The following is a 23,081-nucleotide window of genomic DNA, read 5'->3' on the forward strand; positions in this document are numbered from 1 at the left end:
CTTACTTTTTTTGTAATATGTCTCTGTATTGTTTGAATATAATAGGTGTGCAACATATTTATGCTCCAAAAAATAAAAATACATAACTTTGAAAGCTCGCTGATACAGAATGATTCCATCCCAGGTCCACATACAATAGGGTTTTACTTGCTATCCAGGGTCCTCAATTATGTCAAGAACCCATGATTATCTCTAAATCCAGGATGAAGTTTTGGGCCCTTTGGCTGATCCATTCTTGGAGTGTTTCCATCTGGTGCAAGAGACTCAGTACCTGATCATGGGTCTTGGAATTGGGATCCCAAATGTGAGCTCTCTGACTCAGCTCTGGACTCCTCATTCCCCTCCCTGAAGTCTTCTGGAAGCTCCCTCCATGCGAACTCAGTAACTCAGCATAGAAGAAGCAACCATGAGAGCAAAGGTCAAAGGTGCAGGCATGGTCGTTATGGTTGTCACCATTAAAAAATGCTCAGAGATACCTCAGAAACTTGTCCAAAGAAAGCACTGAACAAATTTAACAGATTCTCTAGATGCCTTATCTGAGAAAAATCAGGACTGTCTGGTCTGCTACACCCAAGATAACCCACCCTGAAGATATCTCTACCATTCAGTGGCACTTGAACCATCATCTCAAGTAACTCATACAACGAGAAACATCTAGACATCTGTGGACATTCCCGGAACAGGCTTCCACTGCTGAAGAAGAGCCTTAGAGAGAGACAGAGGTGTGTACCTGTAGATCCACCGCGAGCACACAAATAATCGTGCCGACTGTGCTGCAGTACTGCTCTGCCTACAATGGGAACATTTGGTGGCCTCAAACTGTGTCACTAGAGCAGCTCAAAATAAAAAAAAGTCCTGTACCCCAGGTTAATGGGCTTCTACATCCTTTTATTTTTATCTTCCAGTTGCCCCAGTCTTGGGGCCTTGATGCTGCATGGGACGGTTGCATTCCCAACCTGTTTTCTTATAGCAACAAATATGATTGTTACCATGGACTTAGACAACATTCTTATGAGGATGCCGAGATCTCAACGTTCTCCTGTGGTGCACAGAGTTAAGGATCCAGCACAGCAGTGCTCGGGTGTATTGGCTTGGGTCGCTGCTGCGGTGTGTGTTGGATCCCTGGCTCAGGAACTTCCACTTACGATGAGTGCAGCCAAAACAAAGAAGAGAGAGGGAGTGAATGCTCAATACGCACACATCCTGCCCCCAAAGCAGAAGTAGTAACACTCCCTAAATCATAGGCTGTCATCACAAGAAAAGAGGCTGAGGGTTATGTGCTACCTGAAGTTCTATAGCCTTTCTTTCCCACCTAGAAAGCACATTGGAATTCAAATGAGTAGGACTTTTTTTTTAATGGATAATGACAAATCAGCGTTATATGTAAAAAAAAAAAGTAAACCATTCAAAAACTTTGGTTTATTATTATAAAAATTATTGGCAGCATGTCTTAGAATTGATCGGGACACATTCTTCCTCAATACAGTTTAGGGTAGAGTTTCGGGCTTCATTCAATCCATCCATCCCAAAATTTGACTAATAACCTTCTGAAACCCTTTTCATCGTTGTCAACATCAGTCTGGCCTTCTTCCCTCTCACCTTCTCTCCTGTATCTCTCTATGTATACTCCATGTTTTCAAATCCATTGTCGGCAAGACTATGGGACCCCATCCTTCATTAGAAGACTCTTCCAGTGGATCCCTTAGAAAGTGAAGGAGATCTCCAAACTTGACCCTGTCTTCTCTCTGCTTTGAGCTCAGATTTGCCACTGGCTTGGACTTCTGCACGCAGCTCCCTTGTAACTTTGGCTGTGATTCTAGTTATCCCTGTGCTTGGCGGGGTTAGCCTTTCTTATACCCAGCCTGCAGTGTCTTGTCATGGAGTCACACATGCTTGCACTGTTTTGCTTTATTCCCCCAGTGTTGGTGCTGACTGTGTTTTAGTAACTACATAGCTAAGACAAGGCAAGTATTGTATATGGTGCTGGGACTTTTTGCTTTCTCATTTGAAAGAAAAATTTCTTTTCTTTTAGAGCCTCACTCACGGCACATGAAGTTTCCCAGGCTAGGGCTCTAATTGGAGATACAGCTGCCAGCCTACACCACAAACACAGAAACACAGGATCCTAGCCGCATCTGCGACCTACACCACAGCTCATGACAATACTGGTTCTTAACCCACTGAGCAAGGCCAAGGATCGAAGTGGCAACCTCACGGCTCTTAGTCGGATTTGTTTCCACTGCACCATGATGGGAACTCCTGAAAGAAAAATTTCAATCATACCTGTTATGGTTGAATTATGGACCCCTCCCCAAAGATGTTGACATCTTAACCTCTGGTATCTGTGAATGAGACCTTATTTGGAAATAGGATCTTTGCAGACCATCAAGTTAAGATGAGGTTCTTAGGGTAGACTCTGATCCAGTATGACTGGTGTCTTTATAAAAAGGGGAAATTTGGGCACAAAGAGAGACATGAGGGAAGATGATGTGAAGACATAGGGGCAACCATCTACAAGCCAGAGAACACCTGCTACCAAAGCTGGGAGGGAGGCACTGAACAGCGTCTCCCCCTGGCCCCAGGCCTCAGAAGGAACCAGTCCTACCAACCCATACCTTGATTTCGGACTTCCAGCCTCTAGAACTGTGAGTGAACAGAATCTGTTTAAGCCATCCAGTTTATGGTACTCTGTTATGGCAGCCTCAGGAAACTAATACAATATTCTATATAGCATCAGTGATCTACCTTCCTTCCTTCCTTCCTTCCTTCTTTCCTTCCTTCCTTCCTTTCACCTTTTAGGGCCACACCTGTGGCATGTGGAAGTTCCCAGGCTAAGGGTCGAATCAGAGCTGTAACTGCAGGCCTATGCCACAGCCACAGCCATGCCAGATCCGAGCTGCAACTGCAACCTACACCACAGCTCACAGCAATATCAGATCCTTTACCCACTGAGCGAGGCTAGGGATCAAACCCACATCCTTATGGATCCAAGTTGGGTTCATTAACTGCTGAGCTACGAAGGGAATTCCAGTGATTTTTCTTAACTAAAAAAAAAAAGGGGGGGGAGTGTTATTTTAGGAAAAATTAAAGAAGTATAATAATGGTGGAGTGATATGATTTGGCACATGAATAATGTAATGTTTTTTCACTTTAAACTCTGGCTAGAAAAACATTTATCGTGGGTTGTGATCAACTAAATACTATTTAAAATAGTATAAGAAGATTTTTAAAAACTCCTTAATATCTAATATAAACAATCACTTCCTAGGGTTTTGCCTTTTTACCATATTCTGTATTCCATTATAAAAATCATTTCATTTGGTAAACATTTTTGTTCTTCAGCATTTGAAATGAAATTTATCATCACAGTGTTCAGGTCTCAAAAAAAGGTTGCGATACAATTATATCATCAAAGATTTTAATATTGTCAAAGATGCCACATCAAAATGGATAGGAATTTCATAGTAATTTCTTATTTGTCATGGAATAATGTTTGCCAGTTTATTAGAAAAACAGCCTTAATAACTAAAAGAAATGCAAAGGATATATCAGTTTTTAGTGTGGTATTTTATTTTCTCTTTCATATTATTAAAAATTAATAGAGATGTAAGCGCTGTTGAAAGGATTTAAAACCCATCAAATACACAAAATCTCAACTGAGGGGACCCCAGAGAAGGGCACCAGTGATGTGGAATGGCAGGAGACTTATTTTGCATTATATGCCATTTTGTGCTACTAGAATTGGTTACCTTATGCATGTGTGATTTTTTAATTGGGGGGAAATAGCTAATTTTAAAAATTTCATTGGAAGGACAGAAGATTTTTACAGTTGCTAAAAAATAATGGTGAGGATTAAAGAATTAATACAGATCCAAGCACAGTATTAACTATATAGAAAAGCAGGGGGACATGTTAATTATTGATTGGTTTTTCAGATAACAAGGGAAGCCCAAATCTGCAGGGATACTAGAAATATGGGACAAAAGCTTTAGTAAAGATATAAATTGGAAGCCTCCATATTCATACATAGGAGTTAAATTAGCGATGGCTGATAGGAACTGGGTGACTGCCTTGGTCTCTCTACTTAACCTATAATGGCATTTTAGGATCAGGCTAGAGATGAAGTCTAGCAGAGCAAAGATTATTTGATCAGGCAATAACTTACAAAAACTTATAATTATTGATATAAATATCAAATAATTATGATTATTTTGTCAGGCAATAACATAATAACTCATTTGACACTGCCTTTTGCTGGGTAACTGGTTAGTGTATCTTGGTAAGTTAGTGTATCTTGGTAAGTTATGTAAGACTGTGCTCGCCTCTTCTCTAAAATGAGGGAATGGGAACAGGTGCTCTTTGTTCTGAGTTGACATCCAGCTCTGATTTCTGTGGTCACTTAACTGGTTATGGAAAGATCATTTCTTAAACTGTCAACTCTACTCTTCATTTAGAACATCAAGCATACCTGGAGGGGGAGACCTTTCTCCAAGAAAAACTTCCCTGATGCCTGTCCAAGTGGTAGGATGACTTGTGTGTGTGCAATAGGTGCTTAGCAAGTGCATATTCTCTTGGTCTCAAAAGCTTGAAGTTTTTCTGCCTATGCCTGTTGTTCCACTTGGATGCTGGGCTAACTGCTTCCAAATGCAGAAACTCTTTGAAGGGCAGTAGCTTGAGTGGGAAATAGAAGAAGAGAAGAATTGTTCTCTGGTGATTAATTTTGTAAGTGTCCGTGATTCTTGCAGTTGATGTTCAAGAAAGCATGCTATAAAGGCACTAAGGGTCAGAAAAAATTCCTTTATATGGACACACAGATAGATATGGATTTAGGAAATTATAAAATAGTTCTCAATTGTTTAAAACTTGGTTGGGAGGGAAATTATGTGGTTCAGTTCTTTTAGATGAGTGAATTTTTTAGCCATATTGAGTCTTAGAAGACATCTATTCCAGATGCTAATTTATTCAGTGAGGAAGCTGAAACAGAGTAATGAAACAATTTTGCCATGGCCACATTGTTTATTAGTAGCAGGTGCAAAACTGGGTTCTAAGTTCCACATCCATGTTACACTCAACACAGATACACACGAACTATCTCTATATGTGCATGGCTCTTCAAACTGATTTAACTAACATTTAGGCAGACATAAAACAAATCAGATAGATCTATGATGCACATAATGGCAGTCATGTATAGAAAGGTGTATTAGTCATTGTAGATATAGAGAGAATAGATTTTCTCATGAATGAGTTAGGTGATATTATTCACATTTCAGATTTGCAGAAAAAAAAGGATTCTTAGAGGTCAAATGACAACTAAAACATGTCAGAGCCAAGGGAAGACCCTGTGTCTTCAGATGCTCAGTGTCTTTCTGTTACCAGAATCCGAGTTCTTGTTCACGGAGCCAAAGAATGAACTTTGCAAACGCACACAGGTAGCAAGCAAAAGACTTTATTATAGAAAAGCAAAAGCTCTCAGCACAGATACTGAGAAGGGGAAGAAGCATTCCCCCTCTGATTTTCTAAGCGGGGGTTATCTCTTAAAGACAGGAGTACCAATGTGGGGTCCAGATATCAGTTCTTTTTCCCATTGGTCTTGCCCAGGTTACCTATATCAGTTCTTGTCCAATAGGGGTCTTAGAGGTACATATGCCCCATAAGTTTTATGGGTTCATTGTTCTTCTTTTCCCTAGACCAGGAGTCACCACTCCTCTCATTCTTTGTCTATCAGTTGAGGAGTGGGTTAGAGATTAACGTCCACCTGGACAGAAAACAGATATACTCCCTGGAGTAAACAAGGCCAGTGGGTATGTTACTCCCTGGAGCCCTTAAGTCACGGATGTTAATCAATGACCATATCAAAGAATATATGGAAGCCCATGTTCCTACACTAAGTACCTGAATTATTATTCTGCCTCACTTCCTGCTACCCAACACCACCTCCCTATACAAAGATTGGCTCAGCAGACACCTCAAGAAGTTGACCTTCTGGGTTTATTTTTCCTTGATGTATTTTTATTTATTTATTTTTGTCATTTTGTCTTTTAGGGCCATACCCACCGCATATGGAAGTTCCCAGGCTAGGGGTCCAATCGGAGCTGTAGCCACCGGCCTCCGCCACAGCCTGCAGCAACACCAGATCTGAGCCACGTTTGCGACCTACACCACAGCTCACAGCAACGCCAGATCCTTAACCCACTGAGTGAGGCCAGGGATCAAACCCGCGTCCTCATGGATGCTAGTCAGGTTCATTAACCACTGATCCACAATGAGAACTCCAATGTTTAATTTAAATTGTGACAAGAAAAGTCTTATAAGGAAAAAAAAAAAAAAAAAAAAAAACTAGCCCTCACAAAATTATGCCTTAAAAAGTTGTGTCTCCTTTATTGTCCTTTGTCATTTCCTTTGCCAACTCGTCCAGCCATTTGCCTCCATGGTCCTTCTCTAGCCCTGCTTCTCCAGTTGTGTGCAGTGCTCACTGAGAATCCCGTCCCATTGTGGGGACCTCCACTACTGTTTGAACCTATCCAGATTCTGCATTTAAAGGGTGGTTCTCTGAGAAACCTAAATCCATAAAGGCTAGTACAGGAGAGCAGGCCTGCCAGACATGGAGAGCAAAAGGGAAGAGAAAAGGATTAGCACAGTGGTGAGTGGGGACAGAAGGCACGGGTGGCTTTATAACAGTGCTTTTCATCATGTGGCGAAATCCGTGTATGAGTTAGGCCGTCCAGTAATGTGGGTGGGATAACCTAGAACAGAGGGGCTGGAAGAGGGGAAGATTTAGGAGCTCTGGAGACTGGTAAGCAGGATGGTCTGGTTCGCTGGCCAAATAGATGGAAAAGGCTGACTTTCAGACATTACAGCAGAAGAGACACTATTCAGATCTAGGACAGGGGATCAGAGAAAGGAGAAAGAATAACTTTATATGCAGCATATGTTAAAAAGAATTAGTAGCTGTATTCTGTGTAAAGTATACACCAGTTGGTAAGGAACATGTTAAGATCACTGTAATTAAAAGAAAAAGGATACAAACAGATAACTTGCCCAAAAGAGGAAATATGATATGTAATTAATATATAGGAAAATAACTAGCTTCTCTAAAAATCAGTTTGAATAATTATGAAATGCCACTTAATACTTCTTAAAATATGAAAACAAAGCAAATCCTGGTTCCTTAAAATAATACTTCTGTGTATTGTTAGTGATAATATGAATCATTTAGATGGTTTTGGGAAGTAAATATGGCAATGCGTAGCAACTATAAATTTTCCATACATCTTTATCTATTAATTTCACTTCTAGAAATTAAAAATATAAATATAGAAAAATGCATGAAGGTGTTAATTTAAACATCATTTGTAATGGAGAAATAGTTTAAATATCAAAGCACCAGACAGATGATTAAAGTATACATCCCCCAAAACAATATTGTGCAACTTTTTCTAATGCAGTTATGAAAATATTTAATATGGAGAGTAGCTCTAATAAAATAATTTAGATAAGCAAAACAATTATAGGAATCTCTTTATAACTGTAAAAATTGTGTGTGGACAGAAAAAGAATAGAATTATATTTGACCAAAACAAAAACATTTTGATTGATTGATAGTGTCATTGTTAGGCATTTTTAAGATTTTTTTCCCTGTAGTGTTTCATTCATGCTGATGTTATATTTTTGCCCATAAGATAAGTAAAACATATATTGCATTATACTTTTGCTAAACATCACCTTTGTGTTTTACTTAATTGTATTTTCAAAATTCTTTTGTGTTTTGGGTCAGTATTAGGGTTACCGATCATCCTGCTTTGCCTAAGGCTGTGGGTGTTCCCAGGACTCAAGATTTTTGGGGTCAGAACAAAAAAAAAAAATAGGAGTTCCCATCCTGGCTCAGCAGTTAACAAATCTGACTAGCATCCATGAGGATGCAGGTTTGATTCCTGGCCTTGCTCAGGGAGTTAATGATCCTGTGTTGCTGAGAGCTGCTGTGTAGGTTGCAGATGCAGCTTGGATCCTGCGTTGCTGTGGCTGTGGTGTAGGCCAGCGGCTACAGCTCCAATTGGACCCCTAGCCTGGGAACCATATACTGTGGGTGTGGCTCTAAAAAGACCAAAAAAAAAAAAAAAAAAAAAGACCAAAAAAAAATAGTCCCAACAACCCTGGAGGAATTTGTCATCCTAAATATGGTGAACACTAAAATTTTTCTTCTGTCTTTCTAAGCCGGGTATTTTATTCATGCACCAAACAGTGGTGAGACAATAATGTCTTTGTTATTTGCTATTAATAGACTTTGACAAACATAATAATGGTTATTTTTGGTTTAAATGACTCTTATTTTCTATTTAAATTGCTATCATATTTTAAAATTTGTAACAATGAACCTCCATTACATTACAGAATACTGCAAGAAAGAGCAGCGCTTAAATCAACAAGGGGCATTGCATTCAGTGTTTACCCTTAAAAGTAGATTCATAGTAGACACTGCACGTATTTTGAAGCAGAGTAAACAAACAAAAAACAGCTCCAATGAAACCTCCCAGTGCCTGCTGCTGAATAATGACCAAAACTCTGTTGGCTTTACTGCTGGCCTCTTTAAGTTCTCCTCTGCTGGCCCTATCTCTCACAGTACAACATCTGTTCATTGGGAAGAATTACTTTTCCCTCTTAATAGTTAAACAAAGAAATTGGAGTTCTCATTGTGGTGCCATGGAAACAAATCTGACTAGGAACCATGAGGTTGCGGGTTCAATCCCTGGCCTCGCTCTGTGGGCTAAGGATCCGTTGCCGTGAGCTGTGGTGTAGGTCACAGATGCGGCTCAGATCCAGTGTGGCTGTGGCTGTGGCTGTGGCATAGGCCGGCAGCTATAGCTCTGATTCAAGCCCTAGCCTGGGAACTTCCATATGCCGTGAGTGTGGCCCTAAAAAGCAAAAAAAAAAAAAAAAAAAAAAAAAAATATTTGTTTGTTCTCTCTCACTTTTAAATTGCTTCTAATTTAGCATCTTAAAAGTCCCTTTGGAGAAAACTTTTCCAAAAAGAATCTCCAGAAGAGCAAACGCGTTATTACTCCATTCAGGATTCCTAGTAACAATATGAAATAACGCCAATCCAGAAAGTGTCTGAAGATGAACACTGGTTACTCTAACACACCCACCCGTCACTAAGGCTCTAGGGCTGACTGCAAGCCTATTGAAAGCTCCTCCGCTTTAATCTCTGCATGATTGCGAGACTTCTTACTTTCCAGTATTTCATTTTCTGGGTAAATTCCAAGAATGGATTTAGAGAGTGGGAACTAGTATACATTTTCTAAGATGCATCTGTCTTGATCAGTGTTAAAAACTGAGTCACTTTATATTTGAATAAAAGTGAATGTCATAGTTTAAAAGGTTTTTTTCTTTTTTCAGAAGTTAAGTGAATTAGCATTGCTATTTCCACATAAATTAATTGTCACTTTTCGGGGCACGTCACTTTATTCTCCGTCTACTATGTGTACACGTTCATAAGACCTTATAGTATTTAATGAAGAGATCCTTTTTAAGTATTGATAGCCACAAGAAAATTATTCCATGTTTGATCTGTGTTAAAGAATCAAAGTCCAAGATCTTTGAATGGAACTTAGAATAAAAATGTAATTAGGTTACATCCCTAAAGTCTGATATATCTTTAAACAAGACTGCAAATGAAACTTTATTAGAGCTTCAAATGAATTATTTCATGGCCTTTTTTTTTTTTTAAATTCATTTTCTTCCCCTTCTCTTTCATGTCTGTGTTACTGACATTGCAGCTTGTATTTACCTGTCTTTTTCAGGGTGTTTTAATTATTTACTGCTTAACGAGTAGCACAGAGAGGAAGCCTTATTCAGAGGTGCCTGCTCTGCAATCAGGTCTCTCTTTTTCAAAGCTTTGCCAAGTCTTGAATAGCTGCACTGAGCCTGCAGTTCTTGTCCCATGGAATATACTGTTCTGGAGGCAGAATTTCCTCTAACTCTCTGAGAAGAGACACCATCGAGGAAATAATCTCAGAGGTACCACTAACTGACCAAGAGTGAGAGGGGTGCTGGGGGAAAGTCGGATGAAGGGTGCTGCTTCCATGAGTGTCTTAAGAGGCTTTACGTTTGAATAAGTAGCAAGTGACACTGTCCCATAACATTTCTCCTTTGAATCATTCCATATAACAGGCCCATTCAGATATGGCTCCAGATGGCAACCCCCCCCCAAAAAAAATAGATAAAATGGCATGAAAAGTTCCTGAGTGCCCATGGAGCGCCAGGCACTCTTCGGGTGCAGATGCAGCTGTTTTCATGCCCCTTAGAGCCACGCTCCAAGGTTGGCATTGCTGTTCCTCTTTCAGAGCCCTTAAAGAAAGGGTAGATGGATGGTCCAATGATATGATGTTGAGGCTCAAACCTTGGTCTTTGCTTTTAAGTCAAATATTGGACAGTTTCCGAAAAGGGGTCACCTGAGCAGGTAAAGCCCTCGTGAGCTTTGGGCGTCAGCTCTGCCACCTACTTGGTATGTGAATTTAGACAAGAGAACCCCTGAGGCTCACTTTCTTTGTCTCTAAAATATAGATACCATTATCGTATATGTGTGGAATCTAAAAAAATAAAAGGAATGAATATATAACAAAATAGAGACACTGAGAACAAACTCCTGGTTACCAGTGGGGAGAGGGATGAGGACAGGGACAAGAAAGGGGAGTAGGGAATTAAAAGGTACAAACTAACATGTTCAAAATAAATAAGCTATGAGGTTTATTTATTGCACAGCACAGAGAATATACCCCAAATTTTATAACATTAAATAATCTATAAAAATTCTGTATCACTATATTGTGCAACTGAAACTAATATTGTAAATCAGCTGGATCTCAATAAAATAAAAGGTATATACATGTATATACACAAACATATATATAAAGAATATATATCTATATATCCTCCACTAATGTTATTTTTCTCCCTCCATACTTACCTAAAAAGATTGCTTTCAGTTAATTAGGTTTTGTAATACCCCAAATCAGTACATGCTTATTGTTGATCAAAACAACAATGTATAGAGGAAAAGTTATGACCCTCCTCACTCTCCTCCATCCCCCATAAGAACATCAGTACCAACTCTTTTGTGTATATGCCCTACATCTTTCTCTTTGCTCATAGAAACATACAGTACGTGCACTCAGAACGTGGTTTATTTAAAATCATGAGCAATATATAATTCAAGCAAGAATTACATTATTGATTAAATCCAGAGCCATATAATTCATTCGTTGATCTAATGTCAATATTGACTTTATTCCTCCTCAGACTTTTACACTTGTCCACACTTTTCTCAAAATGATTTAATTATTTTAAATTTTTAAAAATTGAAGTATAGTTCATTTATAATGTTATGTTTCAGGTGTACAGCAAACAGACTCAGTTATAAATATATATATATATATTATTCTAAGATTCTTTTCTCTTATAGGTAATAACAAAATGTTGAGTAAAGGTCCCTGTCAACGCTTTTTACTTAATACTTTAAGATGAGGTGGAAAGCTTCATAAGCCTTTTAATGGCTAGTATTAATTTCCTATTGTTGATACATGATACAAGCAGTTAATATTTTTAAAAATTATTTGAATGATTTCTGTACTTCCAGTTATGAACATCTAAGAGCAAAGCCGCCTACGGCTTAATCCTTAGAAATTATAACATTTGGATGGAAACTACTGTCTGAGGTTTATTATAAGTTCATTAATGACAAACATGTGCACCATGTTCACCACAATTCAGCTATCTAAAAAAATCACAAACAACAAGGGGTTCCCCTCGTGGCGCAGCAGAAACGAATCTGACTAGGAGCCATGAGGTTGCAGGTTCTATCCCTGGCCTTGCTCAGTGAGTTAAGGATCTGGCATTGCCGTGAGCTGTGGTGTAGGTCGAAGACGCAGCTTGGAACCCGCGACATGGTGTAGGCCAGCAGCTGTAGCTCCAATTCGACCCCTAGCCTGGGAACCTCCATAGGCCTGCAGCCCTAAAAAGCCAAAAAAAAAAAATCACAAACAACAATAATTAATAACACCTTCTCCAGAATATTTTACAAGTCCAGACAAACTTTCTGGAATTTAAAAACTAACTCACTAGTATTGCCAACATCAGTGATACAGCCCTTGGTGATTTTCCTCCACACCTGCCTTCTTGTCTTCCTGGGACCATTTTCATTGTCTGGTTTAGTGACCTGTACTCTTTAATTTGGGCATGGTCATGTTTCTCTCTGAAATCTTTGCTCAGAATGTTAAAGGAGTTCCCACTGTGGCTCAGCGATAACAAACCAGAGTAGTATCCATGAGGATGTGGGTTCAATTCCCGGCCCCGCTCAGTGGGTCAAAGATCCGGCATTGCTTCCAGCTGTGGTGTAGGTCACAGATCCCAAGTTGCTGTGGCTGTGGTGAAGGCTGGCAGCCACAGCTCCAATTCGACCCCTAGGCCAGGAATCTCCATATGCCACAGGTAGGGCCCTAAAAGAAAAAAAAATTGTTAAAGGATCCCATGTTTTAAAGATCACCTTAAATTTCTTCCAAGTATTCCAAAGTAGCTACTCCAAAGTTATGGGCACATTTTCTTCCCAGTTTATTAGGGATGCTATTGAGTTACAGAAACAAAAATCTTTATTTTCCAGCATTCCATTTTGCCATGGGTGCAGTGGATTATAGTACAGAATAAATCTCCCCTGAGAAGAGATAAACCCTTGAAAGTGATAGTTTCCATTGGGAAGTATGACAAGCCCTTATTATTTCAGCATGTATAATGCTGTTATAATTATCATAATTGAATGTAAAAACCTAAAGATAATATAAATTGTTCGTGCAGTTAAACTGAACTAGAAAGCAATGTCTTTTGTTTTTACAAAAGAGCAATAACATTTTTCTCTTTTCGCTGCTGCTCAATATTGCTTCTAGCAGATTTTATGTGTACATTGTATGGAATAGTAACTTACTGCCAAAGATGTCCAGTAGCTCCAGATTAAAATGTAATATAATATACACAAAGCTTTATTGTTCCTTTAGGTTGTTGTTTTAAACCAAAGTGGAATATTTCCCTAAATTCTTCAACAACTGTGTACAATTTACAACTAAATATGCTTATGACTAATACCAGGGTTGCTGAATGAAATAGGCCTTATGGACCTGTCCAATTATTTTCATGCAATTGTTTCTGTAGTATTATTTTTACTGGCAAATGTACAAGTTGATAGAAAAGGAAATAATTAGCTACTTCCAGAATTGCTGATGCATGGAGCTAAAGCAGGCCAGCCTGTGCCTCTAAAAGATTGTGACATTTTAAATTACCTGAGCAATACCAGAGCCATCTTTGGACCTAATTAACACCTTGCCTAATTACTGTCAGGTCTATACTGATTCACATGTCATTTATGAAATATTTTCTTTCAAACTTGCTTTCACCTTTATTATATTGAAAACTTTAGATTTGTGTGCTGTTTTCTTAAGTGAAGCAACTTCTTTTTTTTTTTTTCTTTCTTTCTTTCTTTTTTCTTTTCCCTCCCCCTTCGAGTAATCAATGCACTGCTGAATGACTTCATTTTAATGCACTCAATCATGCCTCTAATGTTCGTAGCTTACGGGCGCAAGCATCAGTAATGCAGGAATGTTATATGGCTTTAGTTTGGGCCATTTCATAAAATATTCATGGAATCAAAAATGTGCATCAAAATAGCGGCTGGGAGAATTACATTTATGTTCCTGCTTTTATGGCAGCTTCACATTTAAACCCATTTGTGTTAATATCTAGTCAATCTTTCCACTTTAAAAAAAAACTAAAATGGGAGAGATCATATACATTCTCCTTTGCTTAATATTTGTTCTAGACATCTGCCGTGATACTACAAATATCTATAAACTTTCAGAGATGTTGTGCAAGGGAAGGGGGGTAAGCCACAATTTGGGAATGTATCACATCTTATTTTCTCTACACAGTGTTTGTCTTAACACCCTACCAAACATTTTGCAGATTACAACATTGTTTGGTTTTTGTTTGTATTTTTAAATAAATGGATGGATTTCTTGTTTATGTGAGCTTTAGTTGAAGGGAAACTGCTTTGTAGTAGTTTCCTTTTAAGAGTACACTTTCTTTTGGGTGAAAAACTACAAACGCATACCAACCCCCTTCTGGTTTATGTAGATGTCATATAATTGTTTAAAAAACAAAAACAAAAAAACAAGCAAAAAATCCTGAGGCTTAAGTTACTTGTATGCATACCTGAATTCTTGTTTTACTCAATTGTTCACATTGTGTCTCCTAGGATGTGTTTTCTGATCCTACCTCATGTTATTGAGATAAATTGATTACCGATGGTATTGGTGGAAGGCCATCTCCAGTCACTCCCATAAAACATCTTGGCTCCATTTTCTTCCCTGACTGACTTGAAATCTTAATGTGGAAACTCTGGATTTTTGCTTAGCATAGAACCATGCACTCCAAGCACTCAGTTGAACAGTAGTTGGTATGTCTTCCTTGTCATGGTTACTCTTGTGATCTTTGTGACTCATTATTGCAATGATGAAGACTCGTTGGTCACTGCTGGTGCAACAAGATAAGGCTCGTGTCCCCTCAGAAGACCTTTAATGTCTATGAATGTGCCCAAGGCCTTCTCTTTTCTGTTTTCAGTAGACTCTTATGTTTGTAATACCTTGATGTCACCATTCTTCTTCTCTCTGCTCTCTTTTCCAGTGAAAAATGATGTGGAGTTCCCATGTGGCTGAGCAGGTTAAGGATCCAGCAGGTCACTGCTCTGGCTTGCATCGCTGCTGTGGTGCAGGTTTGATCCCTGGCCTGGGAACTTCCACATGCTGTGGGTGGGGCCAGAGATGGTTATCTAGATGCTTGCCCTTCAGCAAGATGAATGGCGGGATCTGAAAATCTTACCTGGTCCTGATATATTAAAGTTTATTTGGTAACAAAGGGCGGACAACACATAAACACGCTGAAGAAGTTTTGAAAGGATCTCACGTGCCAAATTTGAAAATCTGGTTTCTGATCTTCATTTGTATGTACATTTAGCTTTGTCAAATGATCACTCTATTGATGACCTTTTACAATAGTTCTCTCAGCATGTTACATTTAAAATTTTCAGATAGGAGTCCCGCTCAGTGGTTAACGAACCCAACTAGCATCCATGAGGACGCAGGTTCGATTCCCTGGCCTCGCTCAGTGGGTTAAAGATCTGGCATTGCCGTGAGCTGTGGTGTTAGGGGAAGACACGGCTCCGATCCCGCATTGCTGTGGCTGTGGCGTAGGCCGACAGCTACAGCTCTGAATGGACCCCTAGCCTGGGAACCTCCATATGCCGAGGGTGAGGCCCTAAAAAAGACCAAAAAAAAAAAGAAAAGAAAATTTTCAGATAAAATCAGGATGCATTATGTCTTAATAAATATGTAGTCAGTATTGGAGTTCCCGTTGCAGTGCAGCAGAAACAAATCTGACTAGTATCCATAAGGATGAGAGTTTGATCCCTGGCCTCGCTGAATGGGTTAAGGATCCGGCATTGCTGTGACCTGTGGTATAAGTCACAGATATAGCTTAGATCCAGCATTACTGTGGCAGTGGCATCTGCCAGCAGCTATAGCTCCAATTCGACCCCTAGCCTGGGAACTTCCATACGCCACAGGTGAGGCCCTAAAAAGCAAAAATTAAAGTAAAATAAAATAAATTTAAAAATCTGGTCAATGTTAACATCAGAGTCTTTACTCAGAAAGTAAGAAAATCTTTAATATCCTGTTTCACAGTTGGAAAGAGAACTTGAATGGAAATTACATCATTGTTAATCATGCTTAAAAGGAAATACTTGCATATTTAAATTGCTATGCTCCCTTCACAGTATATATATATTTTAATATTTTAAGTCAAATATTATACTATGTTATAATATGCACTTTCAGATTCTGACCAGCCTTTAGGAATCATGGCAGGGTCATTTGTGTGCTTGTGGTTATTTGGACCAAATCCTCACTGGCTTATTTACTGACCTGTTTGCCATCAAATAGCTTTACAAATGATTCCCTGCATCTGAGAAGGGCAGGAAAACTCTGCCTCCTCTGCTTTGTGCCTTGGTTGAAAACAGTGCTGATCAGAATCCCCAGTGACCTCATCTGTGGCACAGTGGCTGAGAAAGGGGACATGAAACCATAAACAGCTGTGTGTGACCACATGTCGTGACTGAACATGGGGCACCCGAGCCATTCTAGGTACCCCAACCCCATGGGCATCACATTATGGTCTAGGGTCAGGTAGGGCATTTAGGTGCAGCCTGCAGACCTGGTTGTGCCTCACACTCCTCCAGGAAGACCAGTGAGAAGCACAACAGTGGCTAGGATCTCTTCTTTCATGTCGGAGGCTTTTGTGACTGCCCAAGCAGAGTCTCAGAATTAGAGAACTGGAAAAGACTAGAAATCACATCATTCAGGCATTGTCTTTAACTTGAGAGATTTACGTCCAGAGGATGTAACTCGGTTCCATTCCTAAGTTTCCTGACTTGTACCTAATGTGGCAGAACGAAGCTGTGTCGGGTTTTGGTGATCCTGGGTTTAAATCACTTGTGAGCTATTTTAAGTTACTTAATGTGTGTGAGCCTCAGTTTCCTCTTTGATGTGAAAATAAAAATCATATCTACTTGGTCAGAATGGGAAGGTTAAAGTAAGGTAATATATGCGGTGAAAAAAACCTTCCATTTGACTAACATCCGGAAGACCTTCAAGAAACGGTAGTTCCCTGCTCCTTTTACCCGAGCATCTTGGACTAGGCTCCCTCCTTAAGGCAGACCTCAAATAGATCCTGCCCAGAGCTGAATCTTGGCTAATAATCAGGAACTAGGCAGTCCGCTGATATTCGTCCCCCAGTGCACAAGCAGAAATCAAACTCCACGGAAATGACTACTTCCCAGTCATCCCAAGGTCCCCTTCTCGAGTGGCCAGCTGAAATTAGCGTCCTGCCTTCCCTCACTTCTGCAGACAGCCCCACTTTGCGGGAGACCAAAGGCATCCATAGCACGGAGGGAAGTCTGGCCTATTTGGAAAACAGCAGCGTCCCCGCCTTCCTCCCCCTTCCCCACCTACCGCCCTCTCCCCCTCTCCTCCTCCCCTTTCCCCACTTTCCACCCTCCCCTCCTGTATCTCCCCTTTCCGCCCCCGTGTGGATCAAACCTTGGACAGGCTCCTCTCAGATCACACATACTGTTTACATCTTTGTGCCTTATTTGCATCTCATTGTAAGTGGTCGAGTTATCTAGAGCTTCCTCTCCTGGCTCTTCTCCCAGGATTCGGGATTCGTAGTGAACCTGTTATTTTATAACACACCTTTGGACCCTCTTCCCATATGGTTATCCTGTGTGACCACAGATGCCATTAGGCCCTACCTAGTCTCCTTATAGTTCCAGTTTTTTCTGGAACTATCTGGTTTACTCACAGTTCCCTGTATCCACCCGTCCCTAGTCACATGGTCAAAGAGAAATATGTATCTGTACTTTATGAATAGATGGATGCTGAATAAAAAAAAAAAAAAAAAGAACTCTCATATACATCTTTCCAGGGATACAGAGCTATACTTCACAGGCAGAAATATAGTTAACAGAGGAAACATAACACACATATATGTCAGTGCTCCATTCTAGTTTTAAAAAAGAAATGAGAGTCATGGGTATTTGGAAAAAGGTGTTTTTGGTGAGAGGTGCTGCAGGAGAGAGGTGAAAAACTATGCCTGCCTCTGTGGTAGGTAAGAGAAAAAAAATGTCAGTTAAATGTAAAGATAGAACAGTGACTTCAACCTTGAGTATTTGTAGCAAAATGAAAAGAGATTGGGCATTATTTTTAAAATAGCTTCTATAATAGCTCTTTTTACAAAATGAACATATTTTGGTGATAGGGATATTCGAAAATGCCAATAATCAGAAAGAAAAAGGAAAAGCAGAAAAGAAACCATCCATCACCCATATAACACTGATGGTGCTTTGTAAATGTTTTCTGATGTTTTTTCAATATTTTCACTTATCTTAAGCACCTGTCCATGTAATGAAATATTCTTCTATAATGTCATATTTATGGCTTTATGGTCTTTTATCATGTGAAAATTTAATAATGCAAGTTTATAAACAGCTCAGTAGCAGACACACCCTCTATGTATCTTTGCTGATATGCTTTCCTTCTGCATGAGGCTCAGACTGGCCATTATCTTTGCTGAATTTTTGTGCAGATGATTTGCCGATTATACACTTGTTTGCTGTGTTTCTCTGAAAATACTATTCTTATTTGTGTGTGTATTTTTTTTTTTTTTTGTCTTTTTGCTATTTCTTGGGCCGCTCCTGCAGCATATGGAGGTTCCCAGGCTAGGGGTTGAACCGGAGCTGTAGCCACCGGCCTACGCCAGGGCCACAGCAACTCGGGATCCGAGCTGCATCTGCAACCTACACCACAGCTCACAGCAACGCCGGATCGTTAACCCACTGAGCAAGGGCAGGGACCGAACCCGCAACCTCATGGTTCCTAATCGGATTCGTTAACCACTGCGCCACGATGGGAACTCCTGTGTGTGTATTTTTAATACTGATTTTGATAGCACATTCAGTGCAAAAATGGAGGGGGGGAATTATATGCAGTAGTCATAGCAGCAGCTTTAGTATCCTGGACTACCCAACCTGTAATATCCAGCACATCCTCTTTGAGGAAATAAATTGAGCCTGATATGACCTCCATAGGTTAATTTAATCCATCATGAAAATATTGTTATAAAGACTCATCTACTTATTTTATAGGAAGAATAAGTTGTACTTAAAAACGGGAAAAATAAATAGTAGCTATGTCAGCTGATGGCAGTAGCTGTTTATTGAGCATCTACCCTGTATCAGATATTGGACATGTATTAATTCATTTCTCACAATAACACCTTAATGGTTACACTGTCATCCTATTTGCAGGAAAATTAAACTCAGGCCCAGAGAGGGTAGAAATTAGCCTGAGGCTGAAGAGCAAAAAGGGGAAAAGCTGGTATAGGAACTCAGGGTGTCTGCCCAGAGCCTGTGCTCAGTCTTAACTACTACTGTTGGAATGCCTAGATGTAAGTGCTTTTCCAGTTAATTCCAGTTAGGAAACTCCAGTCCCATAAAAGAGAATTTGCATTACAGGATGTCGTGAGCATTTTTGCAGGGCAATTCTTAAGTAAAATACAATCCACAGCATAGAACTGAAGACTACTCTTCCAGAAATGTGCTTGCTCACATTTCAAGGTTAAATGACCTCGAGCTTGTTTAGAGTTTTGGCTTTTGAGAAGATATATATTTTGGATATCTTATATAGCTCAGAAAGGCAGTTCAAGTACATTTTAATTACTCCAAATTAAACAATATGCAAGTGCCTGTTTGGAAAGTTCAGTCCAACTTTGAGAAGTAGGGTAAAGATCTGTAATATTTGACTTTGAAATTTATAACAGCTGCATCCTTTCTCGAGATACTTGAATTCTTGAGAATGAAGAATTAATGTTCTTCGGGAAAGCAGTGCAGGCTAGTGGTTTAGAGACGTGGGCTGTGGAATCAGACTGCATGGATCTTGTACGCAATTGGCTGTGCAGTCTTAACAACATTCTTTTTTTTTCTTTAACATCTGCACCTGTGGCATATGGAAGTTCCCAGGCTAGGGGTCGTATCAGAGCTGCAGCTGCAGGGCTGCACCACAGCCCCAGCAACACGGGATCCAAGCTGCATCTGCAACCTACGTTGCAGCTTGTGGCAACACCGATCCTTAACCCACTGAGCAAGGCCAGGGATCAAACTCACTTCCTCATGGACCCTATGCCAGGTTCTTCACCCACTGAGCAACAATGGGAACTTCTTGGGAAACATTTTTAACCTCATTCTTTCTTCTATAAAATGGAATCATAACAATCCCTATAGCATAGGACCATTTGATCAAGTGAGAAACACATATAAAGTGCACAGTACAGTTTCTCAGATTATATAACAGTGATTAAATGGTAGCTAATATGATGGTGAATAATTTTGGCTGGACTTTCACATCATCTTTAAACATGTGCAGTTCTCATCAGTTTCTACAAGCCCAAGTGTATCCCACTAGCAGGCGTCCATCTGGAATCAATGCTGAGTTGTGGTCCAAGTTGAGACAGTTCCTTTCTTCAGCCTTAGAAATGCTTGACTGCATTCCATGGTTCCTCCCCCCTTTAATAGTAAAGCCCATGATGTATGCAAAATATCTGAAAATATGTTCTGGCCTGTGGTCTGTACTTATGAATGGTTTTCCTCCTACAGGTCAGCTTCTGGAAGCTGCGGAACATTATGAAGCCTTCCATCAGCTGACGCAAGGGCGGATATGGACGGACGAGACAGGCCGCTTTCTCAACTTGCTGGCCTGCGAGAGTCTCCTGAGGACTTACAGATTACTCTCAGACAAAATGCTGGAAAATAAAGAATACAAACAGGCCATCAGAATTCTAATAAAAGCTTCTGAAATAGCCAAAGCAGGTGGGTGGAAAAGAGCACTCTCACATCCCTGCCTTTAATGGGCAGACACTGCTTCTCCCAAGAGGGAGGTAAAAATCCTCAAGTGTTTGGGTGATTATTTCCTATGAAATGCAGAGACAAACGCCATCAATATACACTCAAATTTCTCTGTAAAACAGAGGGGCCTAGTGCTGACAACAAGAAATCCATTAGTTTCTTGAAAGCTTTATCTCCAAAATTGCAGCCCTCTGGGAGTAATGTTATAAAACAATAAACCCATAATGAGAAGGTAAGGTCATTTGCAAAAGTTAAGGGTGTGTGTGTGTGTGTGTGTGTGTGTACGCTTAAGGTCATATATTTCTTACAATCCGAGAGACCTTTTATTGTTTGTAAATTCCCTATTGTCAGGTAATAGGGAAGATATGATAAATATTTAGTTAGGAGTAACAGGAAGATAGAAGTTTAATATATTTTAGACCCTTGCCTGTCATAGTGTGTGGCCTTTGGTCTGGCAGCATGAGCATCACCAAGAAGCTTATAAGAAACACAGCATCTCAGGCCCCATCCCAGACCTACTGCATCAGAATCTGGAGGTTTGCAAGATTGCCCAGGTGCTTCGTATGCACACTTACAGCAGTGAAAACGCTTTTGTGAGAGACTGATCACAGCCCTAATGTTCTATTGCACGTGCATATGCATAAACTATAAAGAAAAAATTTGGAACATATACTCACAAGCTTTTATTTTGCAAAATGCAAAGATATCCTATTACTGCACAGTAACTTTTTAATAGCCTTTTCATGAAGGAGAAAAGGACGGAAGTTATGCTCTTGAACTAAAGTTGATGAGCTCATGGCTATGTTTAATCACTTGGATTATTGAATGACAGATGGCTTATGTTGGAGTAAATAGGACTGATTGTCTGGGTTCGATTTTAATTTTTTCAAGAATGAAAGTAGAATCTTAGCTCCTCTCTCTGTTACTTAAACAAATAATATCAGTTGAAATACCCATAGGAAATACCCCCCATGGAAAGATTTATCCCATTGAAATGAACTGCTTTTGAGTGAATGGTACCTTCCCCAAAGGGGTAAACACTGACTGACGTAAGCAGTTAGCTCTGAGATCGATCAGCAGCTAGCTTTAGTTACGTGACAAGTTATGTGGAACTTTAATGTAAATTAATGTATCAGGGAAAAGTATTTCACTTTAGGTTCACATTTGCTAAATTGTAAGGTAGTTTACAAAGAAATCAAGCTTCCTAAAGGCTCTTCCAATACTCAGAGCCTGCCAAGCAATCTCCTTTCTGAAAGTATCTCTCACTTTCCAGAGAATAGATAATGAGGACAAGAGAAAATCTACTTTTTACACTGTGGTCATTTTTAATGTCTTTTAAAAGTGATAAGTATTTGTCACCATATTTTTCATATAAAAAAATGGACGGGTTAAAGGAATTGCACAGTATTTTATAGAGCTCTGACAGCTCCTGAAATGTTCTGGGATGAAGCATCCTTTCTCCCCATTGTCTCCTGCTTTGGTCAGGGAGCATGAGGCAGCACACAGAGGATTGCATGGGTAATAAGGCTTGACTCCCACACGGGTTTACATGGAAGTATTTGCATCCATGTGCGCCATCTCCTTTGTTAGGGCACTTGATGTAATGCACAAGTATAACAACTTTCTGCCTCTATGGATTTACCTCTTCTGGGTAGTTTGCACAGTTGGAATCATGCTATCTGTGTTATTTTGCATCCATCTTCTTTCACTGAACATCATATATTCAAGGTTCAATCCATCTTGTAGTATGTATCACTACTTCATTCATTTTTATGGACAAATTATATACCATTGTATGGTGGTACCACATTTTCTTTATCCGTTCATCAGTTGACAGACATTTATGTTGTTCCCACCTTTTGTCTATTATGAATAATGCTACTGTGAACATTTATGTACAAGTTTTCAGTCCCTCTGGGTGTATGCCTAGAAGTGGAATTTCTGAGTCATACGATAACTCTATGTTTAACTCATTGGGGAATTGGCAAAGAGTTTTCCCAAGTTGCTGAACCAGTTTACAGTCCCATCAACAATGTATAAGGGTTTCGATTTAGCCACTTCCTCACCAGCACTTGTTATTCTCTTTTTTATTATAGTCATCTTAGTAAATATAAAGTGATATCGCACTGTGGATTTATTTGCTTTTTTCTGCCAGTTAATGATGTTGAGCATCTTTTCATGTGCTTATTGACCATTTGTATATCTTCTTTGCAGAAATGTCTATTCAGTTTCTTTGCCCATTTTTAATTGGGTTATTTGTCTTTGTATTATTGATTTGTAAAAATCTTCTAGTATTCTAAATACAAGACCTTCATCAAATTTATGCTTTGAAAATATTCATAAATATTTCCTTTTCTGATGGCATCCATTGACGCCTAAGTTTTTAATTTGATCAAGTCTAAAATAATCTGTTTTTTCCTTTGTTGTTTGTACTGTTGGTATCATAAGTAAGAAGGCTTCCACTAATCCAAAGTCATGGAGATTTTCTCCTACATTTTATTCTAAGAGTTTTATAGTTTTAACTCCCATA

At 39.5% G+C, this 23,081-nt stretch overlaps 1 protein-coding gene across 4 annotated transcripts in view; it reads left to right on the top strand.

The window, feature by feature from the left end:
- The window catches only part of TTC29 (tetratricopeptide repeat domain 29), a 235,139-nt gene that overhangs the window by 60,051 nt on the left and 152,007 nt on the right, over positions 1-23,081 (top strand). For all 4 annotated transcript variants that reach the window (XM_021101529.1, XM_021101528.1, XM_021101530.1 and 1 more), the window contains one exon: positions 20,303-20,515. In XM_021101529.1, coding sequence (XP_020957188.1) covers positions 20,303-20,515 — 213 coding nt within the window. The remainder of the gene's footprint in view (positions 1-20,302; positions 20,516-23,081) is intronic.

The sequence above is a fragment of the Sus scrofa genome, chromosome 8 (genome assembly GCF_000003025.6).
Source record: "Sus scrofa isolate TJ Tabasco breed Duroc chromosome 8, Sscrofa11.1, whole genome shotgun sequence".
NCBI lineage: Eukaryota > Metazoa > Chordata > Mammalia > Artiodactyla > Suidae > Sus > Sus scrofa.